This window comes from Myotis lucifugus, unplaced genomic scaffold, assembly GCF_000147115.1.
Source record: "Myotis lucifugus unplaced genomic scaffold, Myoluc2.0 scaffold_10, whole genome shotgun sequence".
Taxonomy (NCBI): domain Eukaryota; kingdom Metazoa; phylum Chordata; class Mammalia; order Chiroptera; family Vespertilionidae; genus Myotis; species Myotis lucifugus.
Window position 1 is genome coordinate 1,709,095 of NW_005871058.1, and position 20,129 is coordinate 1,729,223.

General features: G+C 33.8%; 1 protein-coding gene across 3 annotated transcripts in view; it reads left to right on the top strand.

Moving 5' to 3' along the window:
• NUP37 (nucleoporin 37) overlaps positions 1-16,488 on the top strand; it is a 32,201-nt gene extending 15,713 nt beyond the window's left edge. For 2 of the 3 annotated variants that reach the window (XM_006084078.3, XM_006084079.3), the window contains exons 7-11: positions 11,262-11,352; positions 12,610-12,791; positions 13,804-13,854; positions 15,397-15,490; positions 16,246-16,488. In XM_006084078.3, coding sequence (XP_006084140.1) covers positions 11,262-11,352; positions 12,610-12,791; positions 13,804-13,854; positions 15,397-15,490; positions 16,246-16,359 — 532 coding nt within the window. In that variant the 3' untranslated portion in view covers positions 16,360-16,488. The remainder of the gene's footprint in view (positions 1-11,261; positions 11,353-12,609; positions 12,792-13,803; positions 13,855-15,396; positions 15,491-16,245) is intronic. The other variant, XM_023749864.1, reaches the window with a different exon arrangement.
• The last annotated feature ends 3,641 nt before the right edge of the window (positions 16,489-20,129 follow it).

A 20,129-nucleotide genomic window follows, 5' to 3' on the forward strand; every position in this document is an offset into this window, starting at 1 on the left:
TTACAACATGGGTAAAACTTAAAAACATTAAAGTAACTAGACAGAAAATATTCTATGATTCCATTTATATAAAATTTGCAGAATAGCCCTAACCGGTGTGTCTCAGTGGATAGAGCGTCGGCCTGCGGACTCAAGGGTCCCAGGTTCGATTCCGGTCAAGGGCATGTACCTTGGTTGCAGGCACATCCCCAGTAGGGAGTGTGCAGGAGGCAGCTGATGTTTCTCTCCCATCGATGTTTCTAACTCTCTATCCCTCTCCCTTCCTCTCTGTAAAAAATCAATAAAGTATATATATATAAAAATTTGCAGAATAAGCAAATCCTTAGCGACAAAACAGATAATGGTGCCAGGAACGGCGGGGAGGAGAGAGTAGGTGTGACTGCTAAGTGGGTACGGTGTTTCCTTTTGGGATAATAAAGATGTTCTGGAACTAAGTTAAGAGCCCCTGAATTATACACTTTAAAATGGTTTAAATGGTAAGGTAAATGAGTAAAATAAGTGAATAAAATTTTTTAAATACTAAGCTATATTATATAAAATATTATAGCCTGGAAATAGTACATTATCACATATATGTAACATATGAACAGTCCTGCAATATAGATTCTTAACATTTTGTGCTATAAAGAGCAGAATGAATAATTTCTCTCTCTGAATTCGTACCAATTTTAAAAATAATTTTTAAAATACAGAATTTTGATCAATACATGTTTTCTGATGTTTGACTTTGGCATTTCCAAGAGAGACACAATATAATAATCAGCTAGGAGATTTCTGGCCTTAGGAACACCATTTCAAAATGATCTGTCCCCTAACAGGTTCATAAAGTTTATGTGTTTTATTGAAAATTGTCAAATTCTGAATCGAACAGAATAAAGATAGTTCTCACTTGCACTCGTATATCAGTCTATCCATTAAAAAGTAGTTACTTGTTTACCTTTTGTTATAGAGAAGTAGATTTGTAGAAAATAAATTAATAAAGTAGATTAGTTTATTCATTCAGCAATTATCAAGTATCTACCTTCTGCCAATCACTGCACTAGGCCCTCAGTAATCACTGATTTATTTTTAAACTGAATAATGGTTTCAGAACCATTTTAGGCTTCTCTAAGACTGTCAAAGGTATTTATTTTCTACATATAAATTGCAATATTAATAAGTAAAATATTACTAAAAATTTTATTGAGTGCTTTACTGCATGCTCACCATGCTAAGTGCCTTTATCTCTGTTTTCTATTTCATTTTACAACTCTGAGGTAGGTACTATTTTTATCCTTATTTTATAAGATGAGGATACAGGTATAGAGAGGCTAAGTAACTTATGGAAAATGACATAGCTGTCAAGTAGAGGAACAAGAATATCAGGCAGCCTGGCTCACCTGCACTCTTAAATCACTCACTCTTCTGCCCGAGTGACAGTTTTCAGCTTTATCCTGAGGAAGTGGTATTTCTATCTAAGAATATTTTAGATCTTTCTTATTTCTCTACATTCTGTAACATAGTTTTAAAACTATGAACCAAGGTGCTACTCATCATATCAAATGTAATTCTAGACTATGATAGATTAAATTTTATATAAAGTTCATCTACTTTTAGTATTCTATAATCTGTGCAAGTTCTTAAGAAAATTCAGTTCTCATTTAAGTCAGTGGTTCTTTATCAGTCCCAGTACCTACTTTTTTAATGAATGTTTTATAATGCCTACTATATAATCTTAAATGAAATTCATAGAAAATGTAGCCTATCAAAATATATTAAAAGTTATAGTACTTTAATTGTATTAAACATTTCTATAAAAAGACAAAACAGTGCATATATATATATATATATACACACATATACATACGTATATATATACACTCAAATATCTAAGAAGACATAAGACATAGTGAAACAGTCTTTGTCCTGTTTTACAATGAATAAATTTGAATATCCTAAAAATAAGATAACAGAAAAATGTAAGGCAGAAGCAAGGCTGCCAAGTCACATAATTCCAGGGCTATGGTTTGATGGAGCACAATGTAAATAGTGCCATCTGGAGTTCTGCAGTGTCATAGCCCTGAGTAGAACTTGTTACTAGGATAAAAAATCATGTCCATAGTAACAAAATTACTAAATGTGGTGCCTGGACAGTGTGGCTCAGCAGTTGAGCGTGGACCCAGAAACCAAGAGGTCACTCGTTCAAAATCAAAATAGAGATAATATGGAAAAACAAATTAAAGGAAGGATAGTACTCTACAAATCAGCCAGTGTTCATATAGATATTATCAAAATTCACCAGTATGCCATAGGATGGAGTACTAACAACGATTGCAAAAAACATAGCTCTTATCTTGAAATGTGCCCACCTTTTGAGCTATTTCTAAATTTCATTGGGACATTCAAAGGTCATGTAGAATGTCTAGCATCCCTGTTTTCCCACTAAATGCCTGTAGCATCCCAGTTATTAGAACAATAAAAAGTACCCTATATATGTTGGAACCACCATCTGTTGAGAATCATTGATTTAGATAGTAGTACGTGACCAAGCACTATTCTAAGTGTTTTATATGAATTAAATTAATCCTCAAAAACCTTATATGGTGAGTTCTCATTACTTTTACAGATGAGGATCCCAGGCAGTCTGATTCTGAAATATCATCCTATACTGTTTCTCCTTGAAGGTTCTTTAAGAAGCTTTAGTCTTTTTCTTTTATTGAAAAAGATGTTCATATTACCTGTGTGTTCTAATCAAAATCAAACATGTAGGACTTAATAAGGTTGATAGAATTGTCCTTAGAGTCATGTCTACAAAGTGTTACCTTCTACTTGTGAAGAATTTGTAATTTTTGAAATACTCTACTACTAGTACCAATTCTTGAAATGAAGGCATCATGTTCCTTCTCCATACTTCATTAATTCAGTTCTCAGGTGAGGAGGAAGATTAAAGAGAAAGAAACTTTTCTCGAGGATGAGGAAAGTTATTCTAGAGTAGACTGCTCTAGTCTTTTCTCTAACAAGGTAGTTGGCAGAATCAGCCATGCTTTACTACCTTAGGGTCATCACAGCATCTAGAAGAGTGCTCTTGTAGGTACCAGTGAGTGGGTGAAGGAATGAATACGGCTCTGTACCTGTTACCAGGTGTTTAGGGAAAAGATGTTGTTACCAAACAAAGCACCTGACAAGAGGTGTGTTTGGGGAAAAAATTCCAAGTCACAGGTGGGGTTGCTAGTGATTCAACCACATGTTCTACACCATTTCTTTTATGGTTCCTTATCATGTCCAACATATGCAAATACATATGCATACATACGTGTACAGAATCTACATAAATATTTGTTTATGTGTATGCATATGCACAGGAAAATGTAACTACTAGTGTTTATAATTAAGACCCAGCATCATAAAAAAGAAAGTTAAAGTTGTTATGATATTTGAAAAGCAAATACGTGCTTATTCATGTAGGAAGATTTATTATCCCCTACCTACAAATAAAATAAAAATGGTACTTTAAGTATTTATTGGGTTAAACTTATTATTTTAAAAACTCACTAATACAGAACATCTCATTCCCAGTCAGTGCCAAAGAGCAGATGTTCTTGTATATTAAAAACAGTACCATTCTGTAAGAGCAATTCAGATCAACAAGTAGTTATTAAACATGTTTAGTATAGCCAACATTTAGTACTCTGGGGATACAAAAGAAATAGAAGAACCAGTACTCACTGTAACTACAAAGAATGTCAGAAGTAAATCCTTTCCTACTCCTCCCTACCAATAATCTTTTAAAATATTACATAAAATTTATGGTGAAGGGAAATTGGCTTCTAGAAACTAAGGAATTCTTAGTTTAAGATGAAAATAATAGAAGCAAGTAATGTGCTATTCACTTTAACTATGAAACATGGGATATTAGTAGTTGTCATGTTCTAGCTGTCATCATTTTTACAAAGAATTGGAGGAGTGGGATATAAAAATTAAAGAGTAAGATTATTTTTTAGGAATATAACCAAGTCACTAGGTAAGGGAATACTTAGTTACCTAAGATATTCACTAAGCCAATAGTAACGGGTTTTGAAAATTTTATAAGAGGAAAAAATGTTTATCAACTCTCTCTGTGCACCCCATGCTAACTGAGTGCTTTCCACATTACCTCTGTTCATATATATTTGAAGAGTTTTCAAGATCCATAATTAAGATGGACTGTTCCTTCCCTACCCTCACCCCAGTTGGGATCACAAAATATGTGATTTATTTAAAAATAGTACTTGTGGGAAACAGAGGGATACTGAAAGCCTTCTAAAGATAGGCCAATGAAGCATCTCTTCTGAGATTAATCCCCATTTAGAAGCAAAAATAAACCGTGCCTAAATAATTTTAGATACAAAGTGAAATCAGGAGAATTTATATTATTCATTAAATGTTATAGTTAAATAATTCCAGAAACAAAGTTCTCTGTCTGTCTTCTAAAATTCCCTCTAATTTTTGTAACATTTTTAAAATTATTGCATAGTTCTAAGAACTTTAAGAATGAGATCAAATAGTTTGTGTTGAGTTTGGTAATTATTTACTTCCAGCGAATGGAACATAAGGATTCCATGTCTTTATAAGAACTATCCAAAATTTATACTAAAACCTGTTGATCACATTTGCAGACATTTTAATTTTGTGAAATGAAATCATGTGTTATTGAAAGATTATACTACATTAAAAGTAATAAACTGATGAAAGAATTTTCTGAAATGTTATATAATGGTGTATTGGTAACACCATTCTCTCATATTCAACTCTTTGTTCTCCCTCATGTGCCTGTGTAGATGAAATACAAAACCAGTACTTCTTATAATATTACCATATCAGTGATTGCAGTAATTTAAGCCTGCTTTATGGGGCCCTCATGTGGTTGCAGTAAGTGAATTATATACATGAGAATAATATCCATAAACATTTTTTAGGGTTATTCTGAAAATCCATTTATGTGACTGATAAGAGTCATATTTTAATTGTAAAATATATCAAAATTTTTCTTAGAAATAATGAAATGCTAATTTTTCTGGGTAGTATTACTGGTATTTGTATTAAAGTTTATGTTAGTTAAAAGAAAAGTCCTTTTACTCTGAATTTCTTGAAGATGAAATCATTACATAGTATCTGTTTGAAAACTACCATATGGTATTTTTTGCAGTTGAGAGTGTAATGTTGAGGTTTACTTTTAAATGTGACAAAATTTTCCACAATTCCTATCCTTCAAAAATCTGTTCGACTCATAGATACAGAGGTCTGATGGTTGCCAGAGGGGAGGGGAGTTGGGAGACCAGGTGAAAAGGTGAAGAGATCAAGAAGTACAGATTGGTAGTTACAAAATAGTCACAGGGATGTAAAGTACAGCTTAGGAAATATAGTCAATATTATAATAAGTAAGTATGGTGCCAGGTGGGTACTAGAAATATCAGGGGAGCACTTTGTAAAGTATATCATTAACCACTGTGCTGTACACAAAATAATATTGAATGTAAACTGTAATAGAAAAATAAAATTTTTAAAAATCTATTTATCTGTAAGTTATAAGATGTTAATTCTCCTCTGGGGTGGCCTCAGGTAGTTTCTCACCTCTGTGATAAGCTTGTAATAGTTGCTGCTTAATTTGTTTACAATTTCAGGAAAACAAATGAAGCAACAACATGTAAGCTATAAGTTTGTTTGTTTTTTAAGTTCTCCAAGGCTTCATGAAGATATACAGTAGTCAGTTATTTTTTGTATAGTAAAGTTGGGTTATTAGCATTATGTTTGAATCAGGGCACTTCCTCTCCCCTCCAAAACACGAATAGCCTTTGATTGGATTCTATCATTAGACTCTATCAATGGACTCTATCATTGACCCATTTTTAATTATTGAAGGGTAATATATACAGTTACTTCTCATTTTCTCCCTTATAAATCTTCTTAATCTCAAATCAGTAAAGCTTCTGATAACCCATTTCTTTTATCATGAATACTACTAATACATTAATACTACTTGGTTAGTAGTATGGAGTATTAAAAAAAGCAGAATTAGTCTACTCTTATTTCTGAATATATTTCAAACACTGACATACTAAAGCACTCTTTACAAAATTCTTAGTTCATACAGTTGTGCCATTAAGCTTTTTGCCTAGATACCAAAGTTTTTCATAGTCTAAGCCACAGGATGACAACATTTATTCTAGATTTTTGCTTTTAATTATATGGTCCCCTACGTCTGAATTCCTTTTGCACTTAAAACCAGATATTTTAACACCAAATTATTTTGTAATTTGTTTATTTTTCTAATTGTATGTTCACTGACTTAGGAATTACACCATATCTCTTCCTTTTTCGAGTCATCCATAGATGATGAGTAACTTAGTTACTTGGAAATGAGAGGGGGGAAATCTTCATTTTGCTATCGCAAATTTAGTGAAAAATGTTTTTTGTCTATAAGTGTCAGAGGTCCCTTTCCTACACCCAGTAACATTGTAAAGTGCCTTCTCATCCTTATAACTACATCTCGGTATTACTTTTGTTCTTACTTTCATATTTAATTAATGCAGAGGCTCATGTGATCCAGCCATGTCTTTTAGATTGTAGTTTGTATTTTTTGCTTTATCATTTACAGAAGACCAAATGGATACAGATGTGTCATTTAATGTCATCTGTTCCTTCTTTGTCTATGTTCTTGGTCATAAACATTTGGTAGCAGAAATTTCCTTATACGATGAACTTCCTAACAGACGATGAGCTGCCAATTAAAAATAGAGAACAAACAAATAAAAAGAACAGAGTATTACCCAGGAAGTTTCCTTTTGAATTCTCAGAGGGAACATCTCCCTCTAATTTTCAATTTAAAAGGCCCTAGAGAATATCTATAATATCCTCAATATGCCAACAGCCAATTTGAGATATCTTTTTATTAATTAAATGGAACAACTACATTTAAATAATATATAGTAGGAATATGTAATGTTCTGCTGAAAAGTGCTCAACCTGAAATGATTTAACAATAAACTACCAAATAATTTTAACTATAAACTACCAAAAAGTAAAGTAATTGTAATTCATAATCTTAGCTCTTTATCCATACATTTTACAGCTAAATCTAAGAGTTCTGCTTAGGACTACAGAGTAATGAGGGGTTGGAGATGTTTGTTATAGTCAAATTGGATCAAAAGTGTTATTTTATTTTACTTGAAGAGTGATGCCTTTTAATTCAGTTTATATTATTGGCTTCTTAATATGTCAGCTGATTAACTTTATCTTAAAAGCTTTTACTTTGAAATTTCCCTTGCAGACATTTAAGTAGGTACATATATATCTTTCATATAGCTCCTGATTTTTTGGTCAAGGTAGTTTAACTTGGTAATGTTATATTTTAATACTTTTATAAATGATCTATTGTCTTTACATGTGTTTGATTGTGTGTATTAAGGCTATGAACCCTTACAGCTTTTCTGTTTCTGTAATGTACCACTTCTCTTAAAATTATGTTTCTGTGGTGATAATTAACTTTTAGGTAATTTTATTTATACATAAATGTGTTAACAATATATTTGGAAATATTAAAATATTAATTTCCAAAGTTATGGATTCCCCCCTCCCCCCATTACACTAGAAACTCTTATCTGACATGGTCTAAATCTGTTCCTTAGATAAAAAGAGTCAGTAAACTCAGGAAATCTTTTTTTTTCTTTTTAATCTTTACTAGTATTTTTGAAGGTATTACATAGGTCCTCCTTTTTTTCAGGAAAACATTTTAATGGACTGTCTACCTACCTTATTTTCTTACACAACATACATATGAAAATTTTTCAACTTTGCCAACCTTTTGACAAGAGGGCAAGGCTTTCTCTTTCCTTAAGTTATGAGACCATTGACTAGTGTTAAGGACCTCTTTTTTACATGATCCACACCCATGATACAGTGCCTACAATGAAAACACTTGCTAAGCAGTCTTAATTCAAATATATCTAGATTTTTATAATATTTATTGCTTAATCTTCTGTGACTGTCACACATGCCTAATTTATGAATGCTTTTTAAATTTAGATACCATTAGTTAGTTGTTATCAACTTAGTTTCATTGAAACAGCTCTTTCACATTCATATTCTGTCAGCTTATATAACATTACTTAATCACATTAATAAACATGGGTTCACATCACTTACAAACTGTTTTGCTAGCAAAGAACCCATAGTCCCTCTTGGTAAGCCTACAATATGCATGTGCAAGAATATTAGAAGAAAATTGTCTCTTTTCCTCTTCAGTTCTACAGAGGGACAAAGGAAGAGTGTCAGAAGGAGCTCAATTAAGAGAGCTCCTACTGTATAAATTGTGTTCACTACATTTTAAAATGGATGCAAATCTATCCATACATAGATACATGAAAATAACATAAAATGCAAGGAAAAAGGGGTGCTTTGAGAAATCTACCTTAAAAATAAGACCAACTAAAAAGTTGTGCTTTTTGCCATTCAACAAATGATTGTTTTAAGATTATTTTTGTCAGAAAATGTGTCAGAGAAAATGTAGGCCTTTTCAGTTGGTCATTAATAAATGTGAGAGAGGGGAAAAAAATGAGGTGAGACAGTTTGGAAACCTATTTGACGATACCTGCTAAAGTTGAACATATTTGTAAGCTATTACACAGCAATTCCATGCCTGAGCATGTACCTGGAAAGTGGGTTGCTATGTGTGTTTTGTGTGTAAAGGGGGAGAGGGGGTGTCTGTCTTCACTAAAAGATGTACAAGAAGGTTTATAGCAGCATTATTGGTAATGACCCAAATTTGGAAACAACTTAAATGTTTTTCAATAGTAGTGTGAATAAGTACATTGCAGATTATTTAGTTAATGGAGTAGTACATAGTACAACCTGCAGGAGTGTGGGTAAATATCACAAAATCTAATGTTGAATGAAAGATACCAGACCAAGAAAATCCATTCCGTAGGATTCCATTTTTATTATCTTCAAAAGAGGCTAAAGTGTTAAAAGTCAGGATAGTGATACCTTGGTGAGAGCAAGAAAATAAGACTGAAAGAAAGCGCAAGATGACTTTTAGAGTTCTGAAAATACTCGGTTTCTTAAGTTGGGTACTGTTTTCTCTGAGTGTGTTCTTTGAACTTTATGCTTAAGATTTGTGTATTTTTATTATGTATGTTGTGCTGTAAAAATATTTTAAACAAAAGAAATGTGACTTTATGTGATGTGATGGAACTGTTATTAACTAGATGAGCCATGTAGTAAAGACACTGAAAAATGTGTTGAGCTCCACAAAAGGATTTGAGAAGAGCTTAATTATGGAATCTATCAAAAAGGGAAATAAGACTTAACAACCTAAAGTGTACCATCTGCAGCTAATTTGGTTATGATAACTCATTTCATCCCAGTTGTTGTATTGTGCATATTTGGTACTTGGAGTATGCAACCACTGAGAATTATTTAATGAGCATATAATTATAAACCGTAAATCATTTTATCCTAGTCCTGTAAAGTAATCTGGATTATCCTCATTTTAAATCAGTTTTTATTTTAAAAGTGTCAGGTTCTGTTCAGGACAAAATACTGTGAAAAAATTTGATTTCTAGGACAGGAATACACTTCATTAATTGACCTGTTTTTATCAAATATCTTTATCCATATTTTCTGTCTCTTTGGTTTCCTTCATTGGAAAGGGGGAAAAATCATGAAAATGTTCTGGTATGTATTCAATTTATATAATTGCAAACAAAAATCAAATAAATATTAGAATGAGATCAAAGGAATGGAGCCTTTCAATCATTTTCTCATGGGACTCGCTGAATTTGCAAGACAGACTCCTACTGTTTCAATCATGATAAAATACATGCCAGCCCAGTGCTTTATTATACAAAAGGGAATGGAGGAGAAAAAAATATTCAGTTGCCATAATTATCTTCTTCATTGAGGGGAGTGAAACGCAATTGCAAAAACCCTTGGTAAATGTGATTCACCTCTTTAATTAAATTGTAATTCTCTCCCTTATACAGTACATACAGATATAAAGTGTTGATTTGGCAAGAGAAAATTAGCTAATCAAGTAAATAATCATTTTGAAAAATATTTATATTAGTTTATATGTTACTATAATATTTCAAGATTAGAGACCCTGTAATTTCTCTGAGGAAGAAAAGTGGTTTGGTACAGAATAGTAACATTGTTTAATAAATATGTCTTCTTTCATTGAAATACACTTTTGCCTAGACTTTAAAGATACATTCTTTTATTTATGGTTCTTAATGAAGTGTGAACTCTAAAACCTAGAAGGAAAGGTCCAAGGCATTCTAATTAGTGAGTTCAATTCTTAAGGACCAGAATTCTGTGGGCACTTTGCCAACAACCCACCAATTTCTGTCTCCTGCCTTGCTAACTCCATGCCACACTCTGTACCAGTGAGACATAATAGTGGCTGCGTGTGAAGAATGAGCTGGAAAAATTATCAGTCTGGGTTGGGGATAGCACTTCTCACAACAAGGAGACTTCTGAGTTTTGATCTCCACTCAGGATAGGAAAGAAATTGAAATAGAAAGCCATGTCAGTGATTAGCTTGGTTCTTGTTACTCTGGATTTGGAAAAATTTAAGAGAGAGAGAGGAAGGAACCAGGTGTTTTTTTCTCCAATCACCTTTAATGTGGTAGCTATCAATCAAGGCCACCTTTGAGAAAGAGAATTGGGGAAGTAAGCCAGATCAAAAAACATAAGATAGTAATTAGTCCCTGACATGGAAACCCAAAGGCAGAAGGAATAAGCAGCCATGGAAAATTATTTATCTCCCTAAATTCACATCACCTCATACTAGCTTCTTTATATGTTATTTTGAAAATGGGAGCCACTGGGTGTGTGTGTGGGGGGGGGGGGGGGGTTGAGGAGAGTGAGATACCCTTTGTAGAAATTATTGTTAATTGAAATGTCTACTGATGCAGGAATGCAACCTGATTAGTTTAAGATTTTTCCCACAAAATAAGGAGTATACGAATAATTTGGTTACAAGTGTTACAGTGTTAAGTTAATTAATGAGAAAATGTATGTGACTGTTTTTCTGTGATTCAGTATGGTAAACGTTAAATTCTTCATACTGCTTTCACAAATTTCTAAAATAATTATATTATCATTTTCCTTGAAAGATATACTTTAAGTACAAATGTCTACCTTGTAATCTTTAGTTAATGGCTTTGAATACATTCATGGAAGTTGTATTTTTTAGTAGTGATATATCAAAAATATTTAAAGTTATACTCCTTTTCTTTTCTTAGGATTTGGAACTTGGACGGAGTACAGACATCTCATTTTGCTCTTAATTCCCCTGGAATGAGTGTGTGCTGGCATCCTGAGGAATCTTTTAAGGTTGTTATTTATAACTTAGTTTTCTTTTATCAAGCTGAAAAGATATATACATGTGTAATACTTGCACACATAGAGGAGAAAAATCAATGACTTTTTTCCATCTCAGAGACAAATGTACTTGTCACAAATGTGTTTGTCACAAATACATTTACTCTAGAAAGCTATACCTTAAAAGTTCTGTATAATTAAGTTTTTATTTGACAGCCATCATCTCTAAATGGCATTCATTCAGAAGACGCTTTTCCTGCTCTTTGGCAAATTACAGTCTAAAAACTGATACCCAGATTGCCTAGTAGCAATATTGTTTAAAAAAAAAGTTAAATCCATGCTTGTGAGCCATAGTGTATAAACAGAAAGTATCTGATATAACTGCAGTGATAATCAATACCTATTCAAAATAGAGCATTCTAAAATCCTAAAAGTATCATTTGGCCTTAACTCTTACTTCATTGAGAAAGTGGGAGCCATTCAACAAGAGTTGTCTTATTTGCCAGTATCTTCTCTTGGGCATCACTCTGTTTCATTGTTCCCTAGAATCTGAGAAGCTACCACATTCATCTTAAAGTTAATCCTTCAGTTGTTTAGAGCTGATGCCAGTTCCTTAAGTGCCAGGGTTCTTGTCCCAGCATCTAGAAGGGTTCAGGAATCTGGAAAAGTCTGTGCATAGATGACATAGAAATCCAGAGACTAATAAAGAGTCCAGAGACGAGATATAATTTTGAAAGGCATTGGGGGTCAGAGGACCTTCAGCCAAAGGAACTGAAGACTCCCTCCTTGTCTAGGACCCTTGCTTTTATTAACACAATTTGTCCTAAGGCAAGGTGGAGATAATACACTGCAAAGGGTAAGGTTTCAAAGGGTACAGAGGCATTGTCAGTTTGGGAGATAGCCTACAGCTGTTCAGGTGTTTGGCCAGTAGGAGGCAATAACATGTAGATTAAGATGCCCTTTAACTGTCTGGCAGCCAGCAATCAGTTTCCTACTCAGGTTTGGGGAAATGCCTTTAGCCATTCCCAGCTGGTGACTACATGTGTGACTCAACCTTGTTGAGTCCCCAAGTCTCATCAACCTTTTGATGAAACTCTTGAAATTATGACATGCTGGAATTGGTCACCGGCACTTAAGCATCCTTTGCATTTTCCATTTATAATACATATATGCAAATGTTTAAATTTTACTACATACATTGAATCTCTGCCTGCTTCTCAAATTTGGTGAATGAAGTTACTGAATTTTCTTTATTTTTCTGTCTCACAGCTGATGGTTGCAGAGAAGAATGGAACAATCCGATTTTATGATCTTATGTCCCAACAGGCTATTTTATCTCTTGAATCAGAACAGATACCATTAATGTCAGCACACTGGTGTTTAAAAAACACCTTCAAAGTTGGAGCTGTTGCAGGGAATGATTGGTTAATTTGGGATATTACTCGATCCAGGTACTTTCTTAGTTCATTTATTGCTTACAAAAATCAGTCATTGTTTTTAATGATCCACTGAGCCATTTTTATATCGCTGGCCCTCACAGTTGAGCTAAGGCAAGTCTATTTTGAAAGGGCCAGAGCTATGAGTTTAGATAACAAAGATGGGCATTGGTGCTTTGCAGATTCACTTTGAGCACAACCCAGAAAGAGCAATGTGAGGAGGAAATCTTAGAGCATTGTTTACTTACATTGAAAAACAAACACTGACCCTTTTGAATAATTGTGTTTTATGATGGTTCTGCATCATGCTTATGTCTTTATCATATTTCATCTATTTCAATCCCATGCTTATTTGGAATTTTGTCACAGTTTAAGTATATTGGCCATTGTGGTATTTTGTTTTGTTTTTAAACAAGTTATCTCTTATTATTTTTTATTATTATTATTTTGTTGTTGTTAATCCTCAACCGAGGATATTTTTCCATTGATTTTTAGGGAGAGTGGAAGAGAGGCGGAAAGACAGAGAGAAGCATCGATGTGAGAGAAACACAGTGATTGGTTGCCTCCTGCACAAGCCTCGACCAGTACCTGGCCGGGGAGGAGCCTGCAACCAAGGTATGTGCCTTGACCAGAATCAAACCCGGGACCCTACGGTCCGCAGACCTATGCTCTAACCACTTAGCCAAACTGGCTAGGGCTTGGCCATTGTGTTTTTTAAAAAGAAAATACCTCCCAGCCAGTGTATCTCAGTGGTTGAGCATTGACCTATGAACCAGGAGGTCATGGTACGATTCCCAGTCAGCACACATGCCTGTGTTGTGGGCTGGAACCCCAGTAGGGGGCGTGCAGGAGGCAGCCGATCTATGATTCTCTCTCATCATTGATGTGTCTATTTCTTTCTCTCCCTACCTCTCTGAAATCAATAGAAATATATTTTTTAATTTAAAGAAAATACTTTTTAAACTGTAATTTAAGTTCTACTTAAGACCAGTACATAATTCATAAAATCCAAAATACTGTCTTTTAGTTACCCTCAAGTGAAGAGACCTGTCCACATGGATCGAGCCTGCATATTTAGGTAGTGTACCACTTCTGTTGGAGTTATAATTTTATTTTTTGAGTCTGGTTACTTTGTTCGTGCAGTGCCACCATCAGGAATACTTTCCCAATCCTCTCCTCTGCTCTGGATTTATGTTTGTTTGTTTGGGGGGGTTGTCTTAACTAAGGTTTTGCTCTTGTCTTTTGGTTTAGGCGAGGGAGTGATTTTTCAACGTTTTTTAATTTTGTAAGACACATTGCCACTGTACGAATACCACCACCCCCACAATCTGGAGCATATGCTTCCTTATTTTATGTACTGATCAAGCTATAAAATGTAGGTGGAACCATATTTTCCATATAAACTTCATTTTTGTACTAAATGAGAACATGCTAGATATTATCTGCAACTTGCTCTCTCTTTTCTTTTTTTTTTGCTTAAATTAACATTCACGTCTACCTTGTTTTTCATTCCTTTTTGCATAATATTCCATTGTATAGTACAGTCTTTAGGGATCTTTCATTTTCAAGTAAAGGAGAATTACTGACTGAGACTAAAACCAATAGAACATGTAATATTTGTATATGACTTCAAATCTAAGATTATAGTCAACTAAATGTAAGAATGTCATAGATTGTGAGATGCATCCTGATTTCAGAGATGTAAGCAAATAGTATATGGTACTTAACGAGAAGTCTGGAGAAGGCAGTGTCAGGATTAGTTTAGTAGCTCAACAACGTCATCAGGAGTTTAGACCTTTCCCTCTGCCACCTTCCATGGCAAGGCTTTGGACTTGTTGCTTCACAGTCGCAAGATGACCTCCATTGTTCCAGGCATCATAGCCTCCTCATTGGCCAAAGTAAGGGGAGAGGAAGAGCACTCCCTTTTCATTGGGAATAGCTATCTTTGCTATTGTGTCTCAACTTTTGGGGTTGGACACACTGCCAGAAGGTAGTTGGGGTTCGGTTAGCATGGAAAAAGGTCAGAAGGCTGTTGAATAAGCAGCTAATGTCTGCCACGAATTTTGTCTGTTTTTTTGGTCAGGGAATCTTTTCTTTTTTTCTCTTATCTTTTCTACTTATTAAAGTGTTGGGCATGTTGCTGGAGCTCCATTAACATTTGTTGATTCATTGATTTATTATATTCCAATGTGTAAATATTCTAGGTGTTTGTATCATCTCCAAGAATTTAAACTTGTGAGTTTATCACTATTTCATAATGAGTGTCAGTAAGAACATTAAGTGTATTTCTGTGAAATAGTTTATATTTTATATCAGTCTGATACCTTGTTGATATCCCCTACCACACTGTTAGCCCTTTGGTTATAAAAAAAGAACTGCTAACCTGTGTAACTTTGGAATGTAACAAAGTGGCACACCACAATAAGCACTTAATAAATATTTACAGAATGAGAAAATATAGTTAACTTCCCTGGAATTTCTAGTCTAATTTTAAAGCCCCACTAACAAATTCAGGGCTATAAAATTATTGTTTTGTGCAACAAAAAAATATAACCTGTTTTAGAAAAGTTTATAGTTATCTGTAAAATACTGAAATTATTTTTATTCTTTCTTTCCTTAGGTGGTCCACAATTAATGAAAATTTGTTTGCAACCACTGGTTATCCTGGCAAAATGGCAAGCCAGTTTCAAATTCATCATTTAGGACACCCTCAGGTAATGTAGAGATGTTTTGTGGCATATGGGTTTTTAATTTGTTTTTTACTTTTCCATTTATAGCCCCCAAATTTGTAATGTGTATCTAGATATTTATGAATGTCATCTGCTTAAATTGGAAAAAGAAGGCATTTTTTGATGCTTAAATCACTAGTGGTAATAGATGTTTTGTCTATATACATATAAGAAGCATTTTATTTCTTCTGTTATATTTTCTCCTTGATTTATTTTTTTAATCCTCACCTGAGGATACTTTTTTCATTGATTTTTAGAGAGAGAGGAAGGGAGAGAAGGTGGGGGAGGGGTGAAGAGAGAGAGAGAAACATCAATGTATCGATGTGAGAGAGACATATTGATCCATTGCTTCCTGCACATGCCCCAACTGGGGCTGAGGATCAAACCTGCAATCCAGGTGTGTACCCTTGACTGGGAATTGAACCCGACACTCTTAAGCACTGAGTCTCACTGGCCATGGCTGTCCTTCATTTAAATATAATAATTTTGCTTGCTTGGTTTGTTTAGGCTGCAAAAATATTTGACTTTGGGTTGCACTAGAAATTCATAGATTATTTGTATCCTTCCTTCCAACCAACTGCAAGCAAATAATTCCTATTTCACCTGTGAAGAAGCATATTTTTTAATTCTGCTATAAATAAAGGCAATATATTAATGTATTTTTTATTTCTGAAGGGTAGTTTTTACTTACTAACTTTGATGATTTAGTAAGCTTCTTTAATTCTTCACTTATTTTATAGCCCATCCTCCTTGGTTCAGTAGTCGTTGGATCTGGCCTTTCCTGGCATAGAACTCTCCCACTATGTGTAGTTGGAGGCGACCACAAGCTGTTGTTTTGGGTAACTGAAATGTGAAATAAATTTCTGTCTAGCTTGGTTCCATAAGTTTTGCATTTTTGGAGAATTCCTTATTTTTATATTAAATATACTGTAAGCTCTAGAAATATCCCAGTTGTTTTTGTTAAATAAAATAATAATGGTTTGAAAAAAAAAATTTTCTACTCTGTTCTGTGTGTGTGTGTGTGTGTGTGTGTGTGTATGTGTATGTATTTTAATCAACTCTTAAGAATATAATTGACTCAGCAGTTCCGGAAAAGAAATGACTAGGGAAACATAATGCTTTTGATTTTATCACAGTATTATCCAAAGTATATCCTATCCTCTATACTTTAAATATATGCTACTTTTCTAATTCTCAGGGCCAAGTATTTACAAAAGGAAAAAAGGATCTCCTTTCAGTGTTACTCTGGAAGTTGTTGAGTGTGTGTGTGTGTGCATGCATGTGTGCGTGCACACGCTTATTTTCTTAGCAATCTGTTATATGTAGGAATCTTAGGACTTTTTCAGGAATTATTAAAGGTTATTATTTAATTTAATATTAAAAAGATGGTTAATTCCTTAAAAATGTGACCGATTATGTTACTCAACCCTGTTCATTATATGCAAATTCCTTTTGACTATACATCTCCACATTCTTAGAACATCTGGTATATAGGATAAAGCTAAACTTGAAAAATAACATCATTTTTAACAGCTTTTGCCTTTTATGAATTTTCACCATTTTTATAATAATTTAAGTGTTTTTGAGATGACATCTAGTGGCAAAAGAACTGTATTCACCATCTCAAAATTGAAGTCAGTATTATGTAAGGCAGTCACCATGTTTTTGTGACACACTATGATGTAATCGGAAGAGTGTAAGCTTGGGATTTGGCCTTCAGTCATATGGAATTAAATAAATTCCTACAAACTCTGCATACCTGTGAGTTGAAGCTACATTTCATCCTATAAAATAGAGACAGGAATCAGTGTCTCGTGAAGTTACTGTAAGGATTGAATAAAGGTGAATAAAAATACTTAAGTAATTTCAGAGATGTATAGTTCTTATTTTTGAATAATTGAAAGTTTATTTTAATTAATGCTAATAAATATTTTTACTCAAGTTCTCTATTTATATGATTTCTTATAGCATCTTATGGAATCAAGATAATTATCTTTTGATAGGGAAATGTTACAGGTATTTTAAAAATTTCAATACTGTTTTGTAATCATGTAGATGTTTGGTATGAACTGTTATATGCTTTAAAGTACAGATGAAAAATTACAAAGCATAGCAATTTCCATGTCAATTATTTAATACAGTAAAATATTACTACCAAATAATAGAAATAGTTTCCTCTACCCCTTATAAGCAGGTTTTGAACTTACAAAGGAAAATGGCAGTGAATTTTGACATGGTTCCCATTAACAGTCTCTGTGATGAGACAGAGAGCCTTAAAAGCATCAGGATAGGCCAAAAATTTTGTAAGAGTTTGTCATTTCAGAATATTTAATAAAAATAAGGGATACATCCTGAAATAGTGGGCCAGTATAGTTGAAAATCGTCTTATACTTAGAAAAGGTGGCTTAGGAATTGAGTGGGTTATGTTTAGGGGTGGAGATTAGAGAGGTGAGTTATGTTGGGCTTGGTATCTGGGATATGGAATCTCCGGAATAAGGGCTTACCCAAATATAAATATTGTCAGACGAAATTTCCAGTAGGACTACTCTTTGCTAGGGGAAAGATAAGTCATAGTGGTCGTGTAAATACAGTTATGCCAAGGAGAGACAGGCTGTGTTCCATTTGTATATTAATATGATGCTGTGAGAAATGAGAGGAATGCCTTTACCTCTAGGTTCCAGAAGTGGTATACATTTTACCTACTAAGGACAGAACTCTAACCTTTTTTTTTTTAAACATCTTACATATAGAATATTACAACCATTTTCCAGTTTCGACTTTGTTGTTAAACATTAGTATGTACAATTCTTTAAATGGTGTAATGATATTCTTTTCCCTTAGTAAACTTTGTTCTTAGTAAAGTATGTTTAAATTAGACTAAGGCAGGAAGAAATGTATGATTTGGAATAAGTTCTTGGTCATCATGTCTAATTCCTGGTAAATAACATAAGAGCCGATTGTGTGTGTGTCACTTAATTTTAGTTTTTCCATGTTTATAAATACATCTAAGATGGTTTTTCTCTTGTTGAAATTAAGTTTTGCTCAGGATTGCTTCACTTACATTGTGAAAAGAAAAGAAAAAAGTGCTTTTGTCCTAAAGCTTGTATTATTTAGGACTGTGAAGCAAAAGTCAGGATATCACAAATCTCCAAGATGTCAGAACTAAATCCTACACTTTCAAAATGATGGAATCATAGCCCCTTTTATTTTTATGATTTGGCTTGTGCATTGTGAATATTTCGGTGTCTCTCCCGTGCCAAAACACAAAATCGCACACCCATGCACTTCAATTTGTTTCTTACTTTGGTAATTTGCAACTACATAATGACGCTGACTTAGAAATGTTCCTGTTACTGTTTTAAATCTCACGTCAGTGGATAAGAAATCGAAATCTGGTTTGCACATTTGTGTCTGGTTTTTTGTAATTGTCCAAAATCTGACATTATCCCAGAAATGCTGATTGGGAAGTTATGAGACAGTACTGTGCCCAAAACTAATTTCTGAGGAGAGAAAAAGTATTTGGTCCATATTATCCCCCATGTTTTTCTGTAGCTCAAAAAGTTAAACTCAATTTAACCTAACTTTATGCCATACCAGTAATAACCTTAGTTCTGAACCCAAGTAAAATTTACAAAGTAAAAATGACCATTCTGATGGTCCATTTCCACATATTCCTTAGGCAACTGGTCAAGTCCTCAGCAGCAGCATTCCGTTCCAGCATATCATTATCAAGCTGTCAGTGTGCTCAGTAACAGGGACAGAGAGAACACTCTGTTTCTTTAATCTAACACCTTGCTCATTCAAAAACATTTATTTTAACAAGCATTGGAAAAGGTTTTCAAAACAGCTAACATGCATTTATAATTATACATTTAAAGAAATATGCCCTTTAAAACATAGGTTCTTTTCTTTTGTTGTTATTAACATAATAACTTGAAATGTGTAGCAACCATTTGTTAACTAATCGCAGTGACACAACAAAATAATTAGGATATCAGCTTTGAGGATCTCATTTCACAGAAGAGAAAAGGAATACACATTGGATGACATATCCATTACTCATTCTCAACATAACCAACTTCTTTTGCATCATGCATGGACACAGACTTCATGGGGGATACAAAAGCATTGAATCTTTCTGCCCTTTTCAGCTGTTCTTTGAACTACCTTAGTGAAAACAATTGTGGTCCTTATGTAGGATCAAGTTACATTTGCCTGGAAATTTCCCTGGATCAGCTTATTTCTATATTTAACTTATGTCTGTTATATAGCTATTTGCCTTCTCCGCTAATTTTTAAAGAAGACTGCCGCAACCTTTTGCAGCAAGGATTCAGAATCTGGAGAAGGGGCTACGTGCAAATGGATATACTAGATAAGAAATATAAATTTAGAAGGCATGGGGGAAAGCCAGGCAGAGGCCTCACCCTCTAGTGGAGTGGCTCCCTGAATCTCTGGACCCATAGCTTTTTATTTACTGGAATATACATTTGCTCTTTAGCAAAGCAAACAGACATATCAAAGGTAAGGTTTGGTAAACAGTAAAAGATTATCAAGTTAGGAGATTGCCCTGAGCCACCATTGTCTCGACAGAAGAATCAGTGCATAGCTTTTAGCCCTTGCTAAA